At 39.6% G+C, this 21,339-nt stretch overlaps 1 protein-coding gene across 13 annotated transcripts in view; it reads left to right on the top strand.

Moving 5' to 3' along the window:
* NCOR1 (nuclear receptor corepressor 1) overlaps positions 1–21,339 on the top strand; it is a 161,019-nt gene that overhangs the window by 61,754 nt on the left and 77,926 nt on the right. For 8 of the 13 annotated variants that reach the window (XM_040453095.1, XM_040453101.1, XM_040453096.1 and 5 more), the window contains exons 7-15: positions 3,418–3,474; positions 4,262–4,314; positions 4,648–4,674; positions 6,774–6,840; positions 9,238–9,410; positions 10,830–10,920; positions 13,440–13,618; positions 14,158–14,212; positions 14,875–14,976. In XM_040453095.1, the coding sequence (XP_040309029.1) occupies positions 3,418–3,474; positions 4,262–4,314; positions 4,648–4,674; positions 6,774–6,840; positions 9,238–9,410; positions 10,830–10,920; positions 13,440–13,618; positions 14,158–14,212; positions 14,875–14,976 (804 nt within the window). The remainder of the gene's footprint in view (positions 1–3,417; positions 3,475–4,261; positions 4,315–4,647; positions 4,675–6,773; positions 6,841–9,237; positions 9,411–10,829; positions 10,921–13,439; positions 13,619–14,157; positions 14,213–14,874; positions 14,977–21,339) is intronic. The other 5 variants (XM_040453104.1, XM_040453105.1, XM_040453107.1 and 2 more) reach the window with 1 other exon arrangement.

Here is a 21,339-nt window from a genome sequence, read left to right as displayed (position 1 = left end):
GGAGGGGAAGCCACGAGAGCGCGACTGGGCTCGGAGCCCAGGCTTTCTCACTGCTGCCTCGCCATGCTGCCTTACTGTGTAAGGCCTTTGCGGCATTTTAGCTTTCTTTAATGAATGACCTTATCTGTTTTGACACCGGAGGAAAGGAGAAATGGGTGAAGGCAAGGAGACATTTCTCTCTTGTTCCTTTTGTGGCAGCAGTCTACACTGGGAATTAAGCCTAATGTGGCTTAAGAGATGGGGGCCATTATCTTGTATTAGGCCTCTTTGGTTTCTTTAGAAAGTTAGTGGGAGGGGGGCACCTGGGTGGCTCAGTCGGTTAAGGGTCCAACTTCAGCTCAGGTCATGATCTCATGGTTCGTGGCTTCGAGCCCTGCATCGGGCTCTGTGCTGACAGCTCAAAGCCTGGAGCCTGCTTCAGACTCTGTGTCTCCTTCTTTCTCTCTGCCCCTCCCTTGCTTGCACTCTGTTTTTCTCTCAAAGTTAAATATTTAAAAAAAAAAAAAAAAAAAAAAAAAAGTTACTGGGAGGAAGAAAACTACCCAAAAGTGACTGTTTAATTTGAAAATTGGTTTCCTGAGAGAAAAATTGTCTTGCATCATATTTAAACTTTAGACCGAGATTTATTTAGTCTCTAAACAGACTCTTCTCCTGGGCTGTTTTTAACAGTTCAATTTGCTGTTACCCTCCCCAGTTGTAGGATCCAAAAATATTTATAAATGCTCTAATTTCAGAATTATAATACATACAGAGAAGGGTATATGCATGGAGTATAGTTCTCAGAAACAGCTCGGTTATATTTTGTTTGCGTGACTTGCAAGTTAAAGTGACAACAGATGAAGGAAAGAGATCGAAAGTAGAAAGTATACTCCGTGCCATCAACCTCTAGTCACCTAGGCCTGTGTCCTGGGAAGTCTCTGTTTCCCTCTCTCGGCCACGCTGTAGGTTTGGTTAACTAACGAGGAGCATCATCCCCTCCTCCTAAATCGTGGTCTCCCTCCTCCTTTGGCAATAGCTTATTTGAGCCCTCATCACTCACATAAATGGTGACTTTCCCTTCCTTCAGTCTTTTTTCTTTCTAACCAGTCCTTCATATTTGAGTCCTCTTACATGATTCTCGAAATAAAACCTTTTGATTATTTCCCACTTTCTGCAGAATAGCCCAGACTTTTTATCAGTGCCAACATGCCTGCCTGCCTGCCTGGCCGTTGGCCCGGTCCTCCTTTCTTAAAGCTGTCCTACCAGAATAGCTTTGAAAGTTCCATTGCAGTGTTAGTACCTTTATCCCAGGATGTTGCCTCTGCCTTCGGGCATCCCAGTGTCTTGTCTTTCTTGTCTGTTGAGTGCGCTCGTGCTTCAAGACCCTGGCTCAAGTATCATTTTCCCTATGAAGATTTTCAGGACCTCTTATCCTCCTCCTTTTTGTTGTTTTCTTGGTACCTAGCAAACACCTGGCACACAGAACGTATCAACAGGTTTGAAGAATTAAGTACTTCTCTCTATAGACTTAGACTAAAAATTACAGTATGGAAATGTGAGGGTTTTAAATTAAAATGTTGGCCTGCTAGACTTGATAGGTTAATATGTTCTTAGCAATTAAGCCAACGTGAAGTCAAATATTTAATAAAACTTTGCAAAACTTAAATCTTGGGTTGCAAACATCTTAAATACCAGCTTTTAAAATTAGCTCTGGAAAGGTGAGTGCCAGATAGGATACTAGTATTTGTCAGAATGTCACTCTGTGTCTTTTGTGTATGGTTCCACTTAGCCTGCCCGTTCTGGGTATGGACTAACAACACACAGCCCCTTGAGGGAGCGAAGTGAAGGCACTCCTGGCTGGCTCAGTCAGTAGAGTATGTGGCCCTTGATCTCAGGGTCATGAGTTTGGGCCCCATGTTAGGTGTAGAGATTACTAAAAGTAAATTAATAAACTTAAAAAAAAAAAGCAAATTCAAAAACTGGTGAGTGTTGGGTCTGGAGAAAGTTAGTTGCGGGTGCAACTAAATTTCCAAGTTTATCATCTATGATGATGTTCTTTGCATGCTATTTAATATATGCCTAAAGCTGATAAATTTGAATTTCGTGATAATTACATTTTGACTTCTTGAGTTAGTTACCTTAGGACAGTGATTTGTTCTCAACTGGAGGCTGTTTTGGTTGTTAGAGCTTGGAGGATAGACAGAGTGCTGCTGGCATCTAGTGGGATACTGCTAAATATCCCACAATGCCTAGGCACAGTCCCCAGAACACGCATCTGGCCCAAATAGTGCCAAGATTGACAAATCCTGCCTTAAAACTATCTACAGAAGTACGATCTGCTATGCAAATTTAATGGAGTTTTATAGTTTTATATTTGACATTATTGGTATATTTATTTTTCATCTTAATAACCTTTCAGTTTCCTGGAGTTTGGAAAGTGCATGACACTGTTTTGTGCTTCCTGCACTAGTTGTTTTCACATAACATATATGAAATAAACACTTGATTTTGATTGATAAATGAGATGAAAAGGAGAATGTTTATCTTAAGGAAACATCTTTGTACTTGGGGAATACTGATGAATATCCATTCCCACTTGTGTGCCCCATCAGAAACCCTGCAGAGTCTCCCAGCAGCAAATACATTGAGGTAGGGGTCTGTGCAGCCGACAGGGAGCCATTGTTAGCAACTGGAATGTGTTGGCTGAGAACCATCGACATGTTTGGTAGTCCTACAATTCCAGTTTTAACATCTTCAGCATCGAATTTGTTATATTTCATTTGTCCATTCAAGGATGATTTCTATTAGATGGCACATCGGCCTAGATCATTTTACTTTTGAAAATGGACTGTAAAAAAAAATGCATAATTCAAAAAAATATGTAATTCAGCATTTATTTACTACTGAACACTTGTGTAATTCAAACTAGTTGTTTCCTCTGTTCAGTTATTACCAAGGTTTTCTTGTAACTAGAATATAAGCTCATAATAAGCTTTTCTTCCAAGAGATCAATTTGGCTAACACCAGTAAAGACTGGTGACTTTACGGTATTTTATGTTTTAAAATTTTTATTCATGACAGTCCGAGTCGAAGTGTTGAGGGGCTCATTTCTAGTAGTGGATCTGTGTTCCTTCTGCCTAGAATCTTGAGATCTGTTTGCTGTTAAGAACTTAACGAGTCTTCAGGTATTACTTTGAGTACAAATGTGAAGTACTGACTGAATTTTGTGAGGAAGCTATGAAAATGAAAGAGGATATTTCAGCCAATCACGTGACAAGAATACTTGGAAATATAGAAAAGTTCAACTCTAGAGTAGTCTCAGAGATAAAGTAAATAGGGATTGGAGCTAACAGTGGAAAATACTAAATTGGTAGTGATTTTGCACCCAGGTAATACAATTTTTTTAATTGTATAATATAATGATGTCTTTATCTGTAGAAAAAAGCAGAAGAGGCTCATAAAATATTTGAAGGTCTTGGCCCAAAAGTGGAACTGGTAAGTAAGAGATTTCTTTTTCTTTTTTTTTAATGTTTGTTTATTTTTGAGAGAGAGAGAGAGAGCGAGAGAGAGAGCGAGCAAGCATGAATGGGGGAAGGGCAGAGAGAGAGGGAGACACAGAATCTGAAGCAGGCTTCAGGCTCTGAACTGTCAGCACAGACCCCAATGTGGGGTTTGAACTCAAGAACCTCGAGATTATGACCTGAGCCAGAGTCAGATGCCTAACCAACTGAGCCCCGCCCCTGGCACCACAAGAAATTTCTTTTTTCACATTGAGTGTTTTTTTTTTGTAATTTTTCTTGAGATAAGATGGAATATAGTCTGTCTACTTTGGAATGAGGGGGATGTGGCTGGGCAGTATGTTGAAAATAACGCCATACAAACTTGCAGAAGTATTATCCTGGGCTTTTTTTTTTTTTTTTTCCTTTCCCTGAGGAGCCATTTAATCACACCCAGGTAAAGGCAGGAAGACGTGAGAACAGAAATAGAAAGCTCTTTGGACCATGTGTTCTTCTTTGCCTTTGAGATTAAAAATTTGTGAATAAATGTATTTCCTGTGGGCTACAGTGGATTTATAAACATTTTTACAGTAGTCCCATTAATAGGAGATAGGGTAAAGAGAATTGTTCAGGGAACCCGAAAGTCTGGAGGTTTTGGTAGGGCATGTGTTGTGTAGGCCCATGAGTACTTCACCTTGGATTGTGTTAAAATATAAGTTGTTTCTTTGTATTTTCATAGACATGTGTACAACACTTTATATGTAAATATTTGATTTATTTTATAGCCACTCTATAACCAGCCATCAGATACCAAGGTGTATCATGAGAACATCAAGACGTAAGTATTTATCATCTTTGGAGTTCTTCAGTTAAAGACCATATATTCTATAAAGAGATCATTTTTATGTTATCTGCTGACATATTATTATAATATAGTGTAGGTGTGTTTTAGATTTGTGTAATTTGCTGTCGTTTTACTATATGTTATCTTCCTCTGGCTTCTTGGGGGTTGGGGTAACAGCTTTGAGTTTCCGAGGCCAAAAAATGAAATAAATTATTGCATACAACTAGCTGGTTTTATGATCTGCTAGTAAAAAAGGTGAATACTTAACATTGAAATGGCTTACCTTGAGGCTTGAATTTTTTGCCTCCTGTTTTGTCTTTTTTTCAGTGGAGTACCTGCAAGGCGCATGATGAAGTAAGATAATGAAGCTTTTTCATTTAAGACTAGTGATGACACCGTCCCCCACCAAGCCACATCTGCCATTGCAAAGTAGAAGTGCCACGGATCATTTTATCATTATTCAAAATCCTATTCTAGGGAAATCCCTTCCATGACTCTTGCTAATGACGGTATTTGTAGACCCTTCTGCCATTTAATGTCCTGGTGCCTTGGAAGCGCTCTGTCACCTCACGTGGGTGAGGAGACTGCTCCACAATGTAGTTTGCTTAGCCTTGCTCATCCTAGATACCAGGCCTTTCTGGATGCAGATTCTGGAATAAGAGCATAAGTGAAAAGAAAACCTAATTTCTCGATCTGATTGAAGTAAGAGAGGAAGCTAGATAGGTATCTTTTTTTTTTTTTTTAAATTATCATACTTTAAGAGAATTTAGGTGAATGATTCTTAGTTTATAACGAAAATGTGATATTTCTACTTTATGTTTTATTAAGAATAATAATCGGAACATTTTAATTATCTGCTAGTACAGTTACTGATGAGCACATTGCTATTTATATATCATCTCTATATTTTTTCTTTTAAAACCTTTCTTACTGAGAGTATATGCAGTAGTTGACTACTTTGCAGAATTGGTGGCAAATATAATTTGCATGGTAGTATGCATGAAAAAAATTGAAATTTGAATACTTTTAACTTTTGTTAAGTAAGTGGTTTATAATGATAGTCATGTAACTTAGAATTTTTCTGTGAGATGCTACTGTGGTCTTGACCGCCCTTAGAAGTAGGTTTAGGCAAAACTCATAAAATATACCTTGTTTTGAAACTGTTTAGCTGTTTTAACATTTTTTGAAAGAAGAATAGCAGATAAAATCTAGTTGGCTACCGTTAATGATATTTTTCCCCCCCACAAAGCTTCAGTTACGTTTGTGTTCTGTCTTTTCCCCGCTAGTATTAGCTGGAGAGCAGCTCTGTCTGATTTATTTCATGTTGTCTACACTGCCCCACTACAGTGCTTAGCACACTGTCCTGGGATGGGTTACTGACTGGCTGACTTCTTCACTTAAATCCTAGGAAACCTTTTAAATTATGTTTATTGATTGTCATGTGCTTTTGAGTAGCACATAATTAAAATGAGAGCAAACTGAGTTTATGGTAGCACTTCTGTACGTCAGCTTGGGAGATAATCGTTTACTCAGCTGCATGCATCCATATGAATCGTGTGGTACCTCTTCTCTCATCGCCGTCATTTGCTTTGTATGAAATAGCAAATACACCTTTTAATAATTCTTTTCATGTCTTGGCTACTTTCCCATATAGCCAGCTCCTGACTGTCCATGCTAATTTGAGTGGAGCCAGTGTCACTGTTAGTCCCGAGTGGCAGATAATCCAAAAAATTACTTCTACTTGCCTTGGCTTTGTATTTATATTTGAATAATCAGCTTGAAATCCTTTCTGGAAGTAGGTGGGGTATAACTATTTATATTTGAACCTGCATGTCATTGTTTTTGAAGATCGCAATGCTTCACATTTAAAAAGTGTAACTGTTTCATTAAGATGCAAGAGAAGTCTTCCTGTCTTGTGCCATTGCCCTCCATGACTTCTTAGAGTGGATTATATGTCATTTCTGTGACTGAAGGAAATCTTCTGTGTCAAGCAGAAGTCCCCTCTCTCTTTGTGGGTGTACGTTCTCCTAGAGGGGAGATCAGCACCATACCTGGGGCAGGGAGGTAACTTTAAAAGCTTCTCCTTCTCTTCTACCTCCCCTCCTCTAAGGGCGCACAAAGACGCTTAGATCACCAGAGATCTTAAGAAGAATCAGTAACTGTGTAATTATAACTTGAAAATGTTTGCCTTATACTTGGATGTCATAATTGAAAATGAACTATTTGTATAAAATCTTGCTGTAGAGTGGGAGGAATTTTAGTCAGTTCTAATTATTGCAAAAGTCTTATTTTGCAGGGTGAAAAAATTAAGATTAACTTTGATTACATCAGATATTCCTAAGTGATCTTTGCTTGTTTTTCAGTGTCTCTGAAAAAAAAAAAAAAAAAAAAAGTGATGCATTATTAAGTTGTGCTTTTTCTTAATGTCATACAACCATATTTTTCTCTTCTAGAAACCAGGTGATGAGGAAAAAACTCATTTTATTTTTTAAAAGAAGAAATCATGCAAGAAAACAAAGGGTGAGGTCCTATCCTTTAACTGAAATTTGTACAACTTTCCCATTCATGCTCATTTAGGCATTTGCTTTCCCTTTATTAGTGAGAGTGGCTCTTGATTATATTTGAGAGAAGGTGCTGATGTAGAAAGTAACTGGGTAGAACTTAAATACAAATGTAATCCTAGCAACAATTGACATTTAATGTCATTATCAAATTAATTTCTTTGGCCATCCGTGTCTAGCATTTTCATCTAGTCAAAATAAAGAAAATGGTGAGTAGTTAAAAAAGAATATGAGAGAACTAGGACGTTCTACATTTAGTCTCTTAAACCCTCAAACAAATGTGGGTAAGTTACGGTCATGCTAAGTAGACATTACTGTTCGTTCTTACTAGGAACCGGGTCAGCTAAAGTTCAGCTTTTTGAAATTCAGATACTTTTTCATATTTATCATATGACTCGCAGTCCACAAGTTTGGTGGTTATGATCTTCATGGAAATGAAGTTACAGAAAACACAATGCCAGAATACCACTTTTCGCAATGTGTTCGTACTCAATTTAGGCACACTTGATTCGTTGAAATTCAGTTGCTTAGCAAATAGATGACGTCCTTTAATTCACATCAGAAATGAACTGTGTACCCTATATTTAATGACATGACAGTTTAATGAATTGTAAAGCTCAAGAGTCAGCAGCTTTTACTTGATCTATAACTTCTAATGAAATTTGTCAGTCTGGTCCTTCAGATACTATCTGAAATTACTGGTTTTTTTTTTTTTTTTTTTTTTTTGGTGGGGGGCCAAATCATACAAATATTAACTAAGAAATTAGCTAAAGTATGTTTTTCCTCCCAGTAATTTTGTTGTAATTATGGTAATTGCTAAATTCGCTGTCTGGTGATACAAACATAGAAGCATAGGCTTTGTTTTTTCGGACTTCACAGACTATGTAGTTATAACGTTTCTGTGTGCACTGATTTGTTTAATAAATATCTGTTGGCTGTTTACTCTGTCCCATGTATTATTCTACAGAGGTGAGCAAGATAGCCATATGGCTTTAATCCTTAGGGAGCCTGCGGTATAACTGGGGGGCAGACAAGTCAGCAGGGAATTATAGTATGTGATCGCACTGTGGTACAGGACATACAGAGGACTGTGGGACCGTGTACGAATGGCAGCTGATTCGCCATGTGTGAATCATAAAGGGGAGTTGCAGGAAAACCAGAAACCCTGGAAATTTGAACAGGCCCAGGGAGCAGCTTACGTGAAGGTCTGGGAGGTGGAGGGAGTGGGGCAGGTTCAGGCTGAGCTGCATGGCCCCTGAGGCCCACCTAAGAGACTTTGGGTTAGACCCCAAGGGCATCTTTGCAGTGTTTGAACTCAGGAAGTGACATGTCCAGGTTTGTATTCTAAGAATTGGCATCTGGCTGCACCATTAGAACGCTTGAGAGACTTTGAGGAGGCTCTTACTTTGATGTAGGTGAAGGATGATGTTGGCCTGGACTGAGGAGCCAGCGGGAGACATGGAGAAAGTGCGAGGGATACACAAGACGTACAGGAGTTGGAAAGAATGATCGGGAAGTGTGTGGAGGTGGCGTGGAGTGTGAGGAGGGTAATATTCTCCTCTCTGGTGCCACTTTCTTGAGATGACCAGTGTTCATGGTTTTTCATGAGTCCTCCTACACCTTTTTCTATCTGTGTGTTGACGTGTTCACAGTTCTGTGCTAATAATGGAGACTTCTTGCTTTTCGGTTTAAAAAAATGATATCATACATTACTCATTTCTCTAAAAGGATTGGTTCTTGATTTCATGTAGTTCACTGCATTTGTTTTTATCATAAAGTACAACCAATTCCTGCCTTTTCCAGACTATCAAAAATGTGAATTAGATACCATTATTTATGGTAACAAAAACCTTCAAGTAACCAAAACCTCCAGCAGCAGAGGAAGGGTTAAAGTGTGAGTGTTTTCTGTGACAGGTTGGATGGAAAGCACCAGAATGTTAATATGATTGCTGTTGGGTGATCGAGATTATGAACTATTTGCATGTTTCTGTTATTAATTTTCCATTTTTGTTGACAATGAAGACCTACCTACATTGTTATCGGGAAAATAATAAAAGTAGCTGATCAGCTGCCAGTAGTAGTAGCTCATTAATTAATTAATTTGTTTTAGTCTTAACATTAACTAAAAAAAAACAAAAAATCAGCCAAAAGGTGCTCTATATGCTGACCTTCATAGGAAACAGAGCTCTTTTCTCTCTCCTCTTTCAGATCAAGGACAGCTTTTCATTCACAGTTGAGTCCTAGGCCAGATGTACTCCTGACTTAGCCTTAAGAAGTAGCATTTACTTTAAAGTATTAGGTTTGTCAGGATGACAGAGTTTAGTTTAATTATTAATTTGCTACGGGTATTTAATAGGAACAAAAAATCTGCCAACGTTATGATCAGCTCATGGAGGCATGGGAGAAAAAAGTGGACAGAATAGAAAATAATCCCCGGAGAAAAGCTAAAGAAAGCAAAACAAGGGAGTACTATGAAAAGCAGTTTCCAGAAATTCGAAAACAAAGAGAACAACAAGAAAGGTTTCAGCGGTAAGTAGTTTGATGGGTAGTGCCTACGCTCTTCTCCTGGCTAATGGCTAGGCTCTTCCTCTCCGAAAGAGTTACTCTTGGGCTCTTTCTCAGTGTTAATGGATACCTGAATCTGCTCTTAAGAAAGTTCAGAAAGAACTTTCATTTTGAATATAAAACTTCATTAACAGCTTGCAAAGATTATGTCTTGGTGAAATTAATATTAATTTTTTACATTTAGTGATGCTGTTCAATCTAAATTTAAATGAATATCTTGAAGTTAATTCTTCTGTTCTTTTTTTGAAAAAAATTTTTTTAACATTTATTCATTTTTTGAGACAGCGACAGAGTGTGAGTGGGGGAGGAGCAGGGAGAGAGGGAGGCACAGAATCCGAAGCCGGCTCAAGGCTCCGAGCTGTCAGCACAGAGCCCAACGTGGGGCTTGAACCCACAAACCGTGAGATCATGGCCTGAGCTGAAGTCAGCTGCTTAACTGACCGAGCCACCCAGGCACCCCAATTCTTCTGTTCTTGAAGATACCCATTCCTTTAGAACCGATAGTTAAAAAGAGTAGACTTACACATTTCTTTGTCCTTCGTTATCTAATAATATGACCAAACGGTATTTAGATCGATTGCTAATTAAGAAATTCTTTGGTATTGGTAGATAGTTTCTGATTTGTTTTTACTTGGAGAACAAGTATTTTGCAAAAGTAAATGCTTTAGATTTCTTCTCCACTGTCTCTTGTAAGAGTATGTGTAAGCCTTAATTCTTTTCATCACGATAAAGCTTTTGTGAGGGACGATGGTTGTTATCCCTCCCCTTTAAAAAATATTTAATGTATTTTTCAAAGTCTGCTGTCTACTCTGGAAGGCAAAGATTACTAATTGAAATGGAAATGTCACCATTACCTGTGGTTTTCTAGAATTTTCCCATAAGTGGTTCTGCCATTTGAACTTGGACATGTAACCTTTAAATCTTAATCTCAGGCTGGGTAGCTGGGTGGCTTGGTTGGTTAAGCATCTGACTCTTGACTCCAGCTCAGGTCACCATCTCACAGTTTGTGAGTTCGAGCCCTGCATTGGGCTCTGCGCTGTCAGTGTAGAGCCTGCTTGGGATTCTGTCTCCCTCTCTCGCTGCCCCTCCCCTGCTTGCCCTCTATTTCTCTCTTTCAAAAAAACAAAAACAAAAACCGAAAACATTAAAAACAAAAAAAATCTTTTTTTTTAAATCTTAATCTCAACATTTAAATCGTTCTTCTATAGAGTTCTAATCTTCAAGCATATTACTTAAAAGAGTGGCTCAATAGCATTTCTTCTCTGACTTCTCGTCAGGTAAAAAAGTCCCATTCAGTAGAGTAATGCATATAAAAGTAACTTAGTTGATGTCTTCTTTATGGAATGCCTTTAAATATATTTATAATTTCTTTCTTGTATTTAGAGTTGGGCAGAGGGGAGCTGGTCTTTCAGCCACGATTGCTAGGAGCGAGCATGAGATTTCTGAAATTATTGATGGGCTCTCTGAGCAGGAGGTAAGACAATTAATTTAATTTTTATTTCACTGGTTATTCAGGCACTTTAGCCTCCTATGCCAGGAACTAGGGGTTTATTTGTACATCAGTGAGGGAACATTTATAGAGCTTGGACTGTTCCAAAGACTGGCCGACCACCGAAGGTTTTAAACCAAGCAGTTACACAATTGCGTTGGCATTGTACATAGGTGGTTTTGGCGGCAGGGAGGCTTGGAAAGAGGCGAGGAGGCCGTTCAGATAAATAAGAGCCTGAATCAGGGCAACAGTGGCAGGGATGTATCGGAGCAGACTGACAGGAGAGATTCATCGGAGGTGGAATGGGCAGGGTAAGGTGGATTGAGAAAGAAGAGGAGCGGAAAGTGACTCCCCAGTTTCTAGGTTAGAGGATTGAGCTGGTGGTGCCATTTTCTAAAAGAACAAAGGAACATGTGTTTTGCGGGTGTTTGTATGTTGAGTTGTGGACGTGAGGTGTGAGTGGATTCTCCAAAGTGTGCTCTCTAGCCAGGGGAGCCTGGGAGAGAGATTTGATATGGATCAATAAATCAGTGCTGAATAAGAAGAAATTTCAGTCCCTAACATGAGTCTTCTTAGCTGTTGTTCAAGGTTGGTTTCTAAAGATTGGTCTCTAAAGTTTGTCTCTAAAGGTTGGTCCAAAAGCCACCTCTTGTTTATTTAGTTTTTCTGGTTTTGATTTTATATACTGTTTTGTTTTGTTTGTTTTTTTTTTATAAACCTCATCTGTGGTATCAACTATGCTTCAATTAAAACACACACACACACACACACCCACACACCCACATCCACCCACCCACCACCACCAGAAAACCTCATGTCGAAATTCTGAAGGTCTTGCTTATTAGAATGTGGTGGTCTCCTTAAGTAATGATCAAAGACAATGAATCATTTGCTATATATTTCAAAATTTGTGGTCATAATCCCTGCAACGATGACTAAATCTGTGTTAAATTTCGTTGCTTGCTTTTTGACTGATTTCAGTAGGGCACATCTGTAAGCATCCAAAACTAGTAACCACCTGAGGTGACTTCAAGCTAATGTGTCTGCCCCAAGCTGTTCTTTGGTCTTCAGACTGATTGAGAGTACCCCACAAAATTAGACACTTTGTAAGGACTGAGTGTAAGGCGGTATCTACTTCTGTAAGGAAGAGTTTTAGGGAAAAACAAAACCTAGCTTTGTGTTGGGGTCAATACCTGTAATTTTGGTTAAAGGTCTTTCATAGAAATTTATGCTTATGAACTCAGGAAATTAAACTTCGGGAAAAACTAATTGTATAGATGTAAAAAAGTTTTAGTTGAAATTCTAAGGATAATGGTCTTCAACTTTCAGTGGAGAGATTATGTAAAGTTAGCAAGAAGTATTATACACGTGAGTTTAATTTAAAATCAATGCCCTTAGGATTTTGGTGCCTGTTTGCTTTTTTTTTTCTATTTATTGGTCTCTAAAATGACATTAAGACTTACTGTCTAAAATGACATTAAGATTCTTAAAAATAAGACTGTTAATGTAATTGTTTCTTAAGATCATTATTTCACTGAATTTAACATTACTTATTTAGGTCAAAAATTTTATTATTTGGAGTGTCTGGGTGGCTTAGTTGGTCAAGCGTCTTAGTCTTTTTTTCCTTTTTTTAATATTTATTTATTTTGAGAGAGGTAGTGCACAAGTGGGGGAGGGGCAGGGAGAGAGAGAGAGAGAGAGAGAGAGAGAGAGAGAGAGAGAGAGAGAGAGAGAATCCCAAGCAGGCTCTGCACTGTTGGTGTAGAGCCCAGCGTGGGACACCATCTCAGGAACCGTGAGATCATGACCTGAGCCGAAATTGAGAGTCAGATGATTAATCGACTGAGCCACCCAGGTGCTCCTCTGCATCGGGCTCTTGGTCTCAGGGTCGTGAGTTCAAGACCTGTGTTGGGCTCCTCACTAGATGTGAAGCCTACTTAAAAAAATAAAAGAAATAAAAATTTATTACTTGAAGTATCTCCTTCTTTTAAGTAAAAATCTCTTCTCAAATTGTAGTAGTGGGATATAAAAAAAAATAACATGTATCACCTCTGTCCCTATAATTCATTTAATGAGCTTTTTTTTTTTTAGTGTTTATTTTTGAGAGAGAGAGAGAGAGAGAGACAGACAGACAGAGCACGAGCAAGGGAGGGGCAGAGAGAGAGGGAGACACAGAATTGGAAGCAGGCTGCAGGCCCTGAGCTGTCAGCACAGAGCCTGATACGGGGCTCGAACTCACAAACCGTGAGATCCTTACCTGAGCTGTAGTCGGACACTTAACCGACCGAGCCACCCAGGCGCCCATTTAATGAGTGCTTATTGGATATATGAGTAATTACTGTATGTTAGATGTCATGGTACACACTGCTATTGACGTTAAATTACATATGTGGTTTTTTTCTGGCTTCTATTATGATAGCTGGTCTGTAGCCCTCTTTACATTTTATTCTGCATAAATTATGTTTATTTTTTGTTGTTGGTTTTTTTTTTTTTTTTTTTTCCAGAATAATGAGAAACAAATGCGGCAACTCTCTGTGATCCCACCTATGATGTTTGATGCAGAACAGAGACGAGTCAAATTCATCAACATGAATGGACTCATGGAAGATCCTATGAAAGTTTATAAAGATAGGCAGTTTATGAATGTTTGGACTGACCACGAGAAGGAGATCTTTAAGGACAAGTAATTTAAACTTTAAATTGTTTTCTAATAGAAGCTCACATAAATTCGTGAAAAATATTTGGCATTCACTTGTAACTTGAACTGTTTCTCCACAAACTTGGCCCCCCTTTGACATTTGAATGGATCCTGTGGAAAGTAGAGAGTGTAGATTTGATATGATTTTCCCATAGGTTTGTAGATGGGAACAAAGTTAACAGAGGAGAGCTGAACTGGGGTTGCAGAGTCATGTTAAGTGTGGTACCCAAGCTTGGGTGGTGTCTGAGTCACCTGGGGGTGCTTTTCAAAAGTCCAGATGTCTGTGCTGTACCATAGACCAATCCAGTTAGTTCCTGGTGGATGGTGCCCAGGAATCCATGCCCTTAAAACACTCTAGTGAGTCTGCTGTTGTTCCTCAAGTTGGCAGTTAGGGATCCGTGGGAAACAGTCTGTGCTAATATTTCTGTTCCCGAGGTCCCCCCCACCCCGCCTCTTTTGAAGTTGTTAAAATGTTTGTGTGTATGGGTGTATGTGTTGTTGTTTTTTTCTCTTTTTTTACTCAGGTTTATCCAGCATCCAAAAAACTTTGGACTAATTGCATCCTACTTGGAAAGAAAGGTAAGAAATGGTTTGCATTGAGAATGTTTATAGGTTTGTGTGATGGTTGCTACTTTGAAGTTTTGTGCTCTAATATACAGAAGTATTTAAATAGAATAGATTTTTAGAAAGATTCTCGCGTGACTAGTATAGTGATATTTAGAATTATGTAACAAATCTTAAGCACAGAACATAGTCTGATTTTCATGGTTAATGGAAAACAACCTGATACTGGATTTTCCTAGAAACACATAGACTACAGTGCGTTTTAAACCTTACTGAAGTTCTGATTCAAATATCAGAATCCTGATTTTCCTTGAAAAATTTTCCCACAAAGGATGGGATGTAGTGTCTTTGACAAAATATTTAAAGAGACATTTTGAATATTTACATGTCTGCAGTAAGAAAGAGAATTTAGTTACTCCTTAATAAGGAAGTGCTTGAATGTGTCTGATAGCTTCTGATATCTTTTATGTAATTTGGATTAGGACAGCTGGAATTGTCCTTTAAAATATAAAGATAATGAATGTGTTTTTAGAGCGTAGATATGCCTTAAAATGCTAGCCATATGTTTCTCCTTAATTTATACCTTGAGAATATCAGAGATTTCCCTTGAAAGTGTTACTTGATTTTTTTAAAAAAATTTATTCCTTTGGCTCTTCAAAATATTTTTTTCCTTATAGAGTGTTCCTGATTGTGTTTTATATTACTACTTAACCAAGAAAAATGAGAATTATAAAGCCCTAGTAAGAAGGAATTATGGAAAACGCAGAGGAAGAAACCAGGTGCGTTTCATTATTGTATCGAAGGTGTTTCGGGCTTGGTGGAGATATGGAGATGAAAAATGTTATAACCGGAGCCTTGTACTTACAACGTGTATTGTAGGGATTGACATTTCATTAAATAATTAGGATGTTATGAACATGTTATTATTTTGAAATTAATACATATTTAATGCATTACGCCATCTACTTTGAATGTACTGGAAAGTTTCTAGTTTGAAGATTAATGAGAACAGTTTTATACTTCTATATGATCTAAATTGTGCCTGTCAGTGGTAACAGTGATAATGTGAATATGGGCCCCATGACACCTCATTTAATAATACCATTTTTCTCAGTCCTTTTGTCTGTGAAGGGGGCAGGTAGAATATGGGAGAAGTACAGAGAAATAGAGCGTGGTAATTAGCGGAGAAGATAGTTTACTGGAATACCGGGGACCTGACTTTGTTTCAGATTAACTTCATTTCTGGAGTTTAGATAGTTTGTGTTAAAAAGCACTTGATCTTAAAAGATAGTTTTTTTTTTTTTTACTTTTTTTTTTTCAATGTTTATTTATTTTTGGGACAGAGAGAGACAGAGCATGAACGGGGGAGGGGCAGAGAGAGAGGGAGACACAGAATCGGAAACAGGCTCCAGGCTCCGAGCCATCAGCCCAGAGCCCGACGCGGGGTTCGAACTCACAGACCGCGAGATGGTGACCTGGCTGAAGTCGGACGCTTAACCGACTGCGCCACCCAGGCGCCCCAAAAGATAGTTTTTAATACAGCGCAGCGTACGTTTTCACAGTTGGAATTCAGTCCTTCAGAAACTTTTCTCCAAAATAACGGATCAGCAGCTGTCACAGCTCACGTGTGCGTTACCAGCGTGGCTGCTGGGACCGTGTGGTCGCCCTTGCTCTCCGCACCCAGTTTCATCTCGCACAACAGCCGCTGACTGCTGATTAGTGTGCCTAAAGCTCTCCCGGTTTCCCCACACGGCCACCCTTTCTTTCCTTAGCCACCCTGCTTACCAGATACAGATTGACACGGTTCTCTCATTATCCGTAGCCATAACCTGTTGTGTTTTCTAGTCATTGTTTCCCACAGAATACCACTACCTCGCAGGACAGGATGTGATTACATATCCTTCGGGAACAGTATTTCTTGGTCAGTAAAAGTGCAGGGAGTGTTTTCACGAGTCGACTGCGTGAAATGCTGCCAGAGGTTGAGTGAGCTGAGGTGTCCTAAGTGTGCATTTTCAGTGGGTTGGTGAGGGGGCCGGAAATAAGATGGTAGGGAGGGGAAGGGAGTGTGGGAGGTGAGCAGGTGGCAGCGTGCAGGTGTGCCCCGTCTGTAAGATTTGCTTATGAAGGGGAACAGAGAAATGGGCGATGAGGATCGAAAGGGAGGAAAGAGCGGCCTTGTACGCTGATGCGGCTGGTACTGTGGACGCAGAGAGAGGGACGGTCGTGGGGCTCCACCAAGAGTCGCAACCTGACGGGGAGCAAACTCAGTGTTGGCATTGAGGCGGGAAATGCTGTTCTGCTAAAAGGCACCAGGGCTTCCCACAGAGAAAGTGGAATCAAACAAATTAGCTAGAGATGCTAGAGCCCATCTGCATTTTAAACAAGTTTCAGCTACAAATTTTTAACAAGAGAGACACAGAATCCAGAGCGGGCTCCGGGCTCCGGGTTCCGAGCTGTCAGCACAGCGCCCGACGCGGGGCTTGAACTCACGAACCGCGAGATCATGACCTGAGCCGAAGTCAGATGCTTAACTGACTGAGCCACCCAGGCTCCCTCCAGCTACAAATTTTTAACAATAGCTTTGTTCCTTCTTATCAACGATTGTTTGTAATTTGAATTGAATTGTTAGAAGTTATGTATTTCATATTTCTTATAAATTGTGTCAATTTTTCAATCCCAGAGAACGTAAGGGGATAATTTGATATTTATCATATGTTACCTTTGCAGCGTTAGCAGTCTGTTGCTTCTGTTGATAGAGGAGAAAGCTCTAGTAGGAAATTCTGTGTGATGAGAATGTCTCTGTTACCCTGAAGCATTTGTTTTCCATCCTAAAGTTACCTGGGACGCCTTCTCACTGCTGTCCGTGGCACACCTATGCTTGTTAAGTTCCAGCCGTAATAGCGTTTTCTCTGCACATTCTTGTTCTGTGTGCTCACACCTCTAGCGTGTCCCAGAACGCATTTACAGAACTGTAATTGTCCATATGTGCCCTCACCTTGACCCCAGCTAGGCCCAGTTTGGGGTTGGTCAGCCTTTCCATCAGTCTTTTCCCTCTCTTTTGGGTTACTACCGTGAAGATTTTTCTTCTAGTTTTATATTTTTCTGGTTGTTTCACTGGGAATTTGGGAGAGGAGAGTGTTGAATGATGGAAACATAGCACCATCTCAGACCAGAAGAATCTTATTTCTGTTTCTTTATTGCTTGTGTACTTCATTCTGTTTGTGTCAGAATAGATGGACAGGTTTCCAAAATTAGGCGGTGTTAGTTTAAGGGCTCGTGTTTGTAGAAATGGATGACATTACAGCTGATACCAAAGAAAGGAGGAGGAGGCATTGGACTTTTGAGCAGAAGACTAGTATCAGATTTTAGTAGTGGCAGGATCATTCTGGCTGCTCTGTTAAGACTAGATTGTAAGGGAGGCTGGGGCAGAGGCAGGGAGACCAGCCAGGAGGTTATATTAATCCTGCCAGTGGCTTGGACTAGACTCTAGTGAGGGAGGTAGGGAGAACTGGTCAATTTCTGGATGTATTTTTGAAGGTGAGGTAAACAGGTTTTGCTGGTGGATTGATCGTGGGGATTTGAGGACAGTTATCAAAGGTAGCCCAAGATTTGGCTTGTGGGGTTGCCATTTACTTCATAGGCCTCACTGAAGGCGTGGCAGATTGGGGGGAAGAATTAGGACATGCCGAATTTCAGGTACGTATTAGATGTCTTAAGTGGAGGTGCGAGGTGGGCCGTTAGATGTAGAAGTCTGGAGTTTAGGAAACAGATCTGGGTTGGGAATGTATATAATTTGCTGTGTAGAACAAAGTTGAGAAAGACTTCTTTTTTTAAAAAAAGAATCTAGTTACAAGTTAAGAATTTTTAAATTGCGGTGTCTTGATTTTACCTTGGTAGGTAACAGGGATCCAACTAATCTGAGAATCACTTTACTGCTCTATTATCCAATCAAGTTTGAATCAGTAGGAATTACTGTAGGTAATCCCAGAGCGCTTAGGGCAAATTTATTTCAAGACTCTGTAGAATTTCTGTTGAAGTTGATGCCTGATCCTTTCAGTTTTTACTTGGTTGCTTTTCCTACCCCCCTCCCCACCCCCCCAAACCTCTTACCTAAAGGAAGTATTATTGACTGAGAGATTCCAAATTTGCGAGGTTTGATTTTTAACCTGCTATCGCTGTATGGAACCTTGCATATTGTTTAGTCTGAAAACGAGTTTAATCTTAGAATCCTAGAGAAACAAGACAGATAATCGTATTTTTGTTAGACTTGTGTTCAGAGATTATTATTGGCAAAAGTCTTAACTCAAAAATCCGTTAGCTACTGCTTAAACCGTTTCACCGTTCAACTTCCTGGCATCCCATGATGGGAGCGAGTGTGGTTCTTCATAAATTTTAGTTGAAGCAGTGAATACTTATCAAAGATTAGAAGCCAAAAGCCACTCATCAAGTGTTACTATTTGGGGTCTAGATTTATAAATAACATGCCAGGCAGTAATTTGATTCTCTGTGTAACATTTTTGTTAGAACTAAGAATTTCTTCTTACTTTCCAGCATAAACTCCCATCTAAATAAGTCTGTCACTGTGCAGCTAGAATTACTGTGGTACCTGCTTGTGACCTACAATAAAGCAAGTCATTGTTTGGAAACTGCATTCATTTCCAAATACTTGATTACCTTTCACAAGAATTTGTTCTCTTCCTTCCTTCTGGCAACATCTTCCTCTTTAAATATGTCAGCATGTTTTTAGTCCCCAAAGGTATTGAGCAAGCATATACTTATGTAAATGTAGTAATTTTTGAAGTTGGGAGCATTTGTGACTAAATTGTTAGATAGACAATGGTTAGACCGTTTTAGGCAAGTACAAAAAGTTGAGAATAAAAAAATAAAAAAATAAAAAGTTGGGTATGATGGAAAGAGCTTTGCCTCTGTGTGACCTCCGTATCTGTCTAACCCTAGACACGTCCTTTCATTTGCCGACCCTTGGTTTCTCATCGGTGAGAGAGGGAGCAGACTTCCCTTGCAGGGTTAACGTGAGAACTAGGTATGTTATGTGTGTGAAGTCCCTAGAGTGTAGTATCAGGCCCAAAGGGAGTGCCCAATAAATGGTAGCGACTAGTACGTTTGTAGCCTTCACGGAGGGGTTTTCTGATGGTTGACAGCTTTTACTCTTCAGGAACGTAGTCTCAAATTCTCAAGTGGCTTAACGGCATTAGTTTTTTAATATATATTTTAATGAGATAATTTCTGTTTACTGCCTGAACTGCTTAAAAAACTCAGTGGCTAAGGTAGGACTTCCTTCTTTTTGTTTCTTGTGTCTTTCTAGTTGACTATAAGCTTGTTCTTTCAAAGGTAGTCCTTTCATTTCTTGGCAACTCCCGTCATCCACCGAGTGGGAATTCGCTTATCTGTTTTCTAAAGACTCGAGCATGTGAGCAGATATACATAGAGTATCTATAAGTGTTAGGTATTCAATTAGATATAGTAGAAACACATCTCAGCATAAACTGTCTTGTTGAAACTCTGTTGAAACTGACCTTGGTCTTCATTTATCATAATTATGAAATACATAAAACTTTGGTGTTTTCATTTGGATTTTCATTTTGTTTCATAATGTACCCTCACACGTGTAGTGCATAGTTTGTCGTTCAACAGAAATGCTTCATGTCGTGAGATCCTCCCTAACAGAATGAAACCTCTTTCTGTTTATTGACTATGAAGCGTTGGGCTTAAGGAGGGAGAAGAAACCCGGGCAGGAAGCTAATGGGAATGCCTCTGTCTATTAGGGGACCTTGTGACGAATTTCCCTTTGAAACCATGGCCTCCTGCTCCAGCCAATCTGCTGAAGGTTTTGAGGGATGTAACCTGTAACCTCCATCCCAGACCATGGGGACTGACACTTCTCTTGGCAGATTTGCCTGAAACAAAAGCAATTCCAATCACTTCTTGTTAAAATCAGAGGTTATTCCTTACTTTCTTTAATGCGATTGGTGGTCATTACGGTGGGTCTCGATGCCTGTCACCCAGAGGGAAATGCCGACTGTACCCTCTGGCCTCCCTGCTCTCCCTCTCCACCCACTCCTGCCCAGTTCATGGGGATTCTCCCTTGATGGAGGTTCTGCTCTGGAGGTGTCACACACCTTCACAGACTGTTCAGCGACTCCATGAACTTCTTTGGATCATGTCCACGCCTTCTGCAGAATTGGGGGTTGTGCTTCAAAAGGGATCCTGCCCTCGTCTTCCCATTGACTGGTGGAAGGAGGTGCTACCTTCCTTCTCTGTCCCTGGCACTAGGGAAGGGGGAGCAAAGTCAGCTGTTGGCTGGATTCCAGACAGTAGGGAATGTGTGGGATTGCTTGCTTTTTTCAAAACTCTGGTTGGCATTAGAAATAGAAAAGTATTAGGGAAATAAATTATATGTTCATCAAATCTAACAGAATAGGGAACCTCTTTACTTATCTTCTGCTGAGTTGATAGCTCCCTGTCATTTCTTAGGGCCATAAACCATTTTCTGGATTATACAGCCCACTTGCAAAGGGCCAAGTTTATTGTCAGTATGCCATCTTGTTTGTTCAGAATGCCATATTTGTGGCAGGCAGGTGGCTTGAGGTTATTAGCGTTTGAAACCAGTCTTGACACCTCTGTGGCATGCTAGGGAGTCCGTCACCTTAAAGTGAATAAAACATTCCCAGTTGTAAAGCAGACCTTGTCATGGTTGGAAAGGGTACATAGGAAAATCTTCCTCATATCTTAGTATTTCCTAATAATAATAAATACTCAGAAGAAAAGGAAACTGGTACTTACCAGGGTGAGAAATCAGGAAAGTCAGATAAAGCAAGTGAAGGATCCATGGTATTGAAATGATTTAGTGAGGGGTCATAATGGAAAAGTAGATAATTTCTTCCTGGTGGACTGTGACATTTCATAGAACAAAGGGATCAAAGGTCATGATGAGGACAAATAGGATCAACAACAATGAAAAGGTGGGATGGGTGGGGCACAAGTGATTGTTACAGAGAACATTTTCTGATTTCAGGATCGTGGAGGTAAAGCAGTACCCACTGATGATGGCAATTGTGACTTCACCATTGGGGAGTTTAATGGGCGTGACCTGAAAGTGTTTCTTTAAGTTTTATTTATTTATT

Source organism: Herpailurus yagouaroundi, unplaced genomic scaffold (genome assembly GCF_014898765.1).
Source record: "Herpailurus yagouaroundi ecotype Mexico unplaced genomic scaffold, PumYag 208, whole genome shotgun sequence".
NCBI classification, from domain to species: Eukaryota; Metazoa; Chordata; class Mammalia; order Carnivora; family Felidae; genus Herpailurus; species Herpailurus yagouaroundi.
Note: the sequence above shows the minus strand (reverse complement) of the source record. Positions and strands in the feature narration are given on the sequence as shown.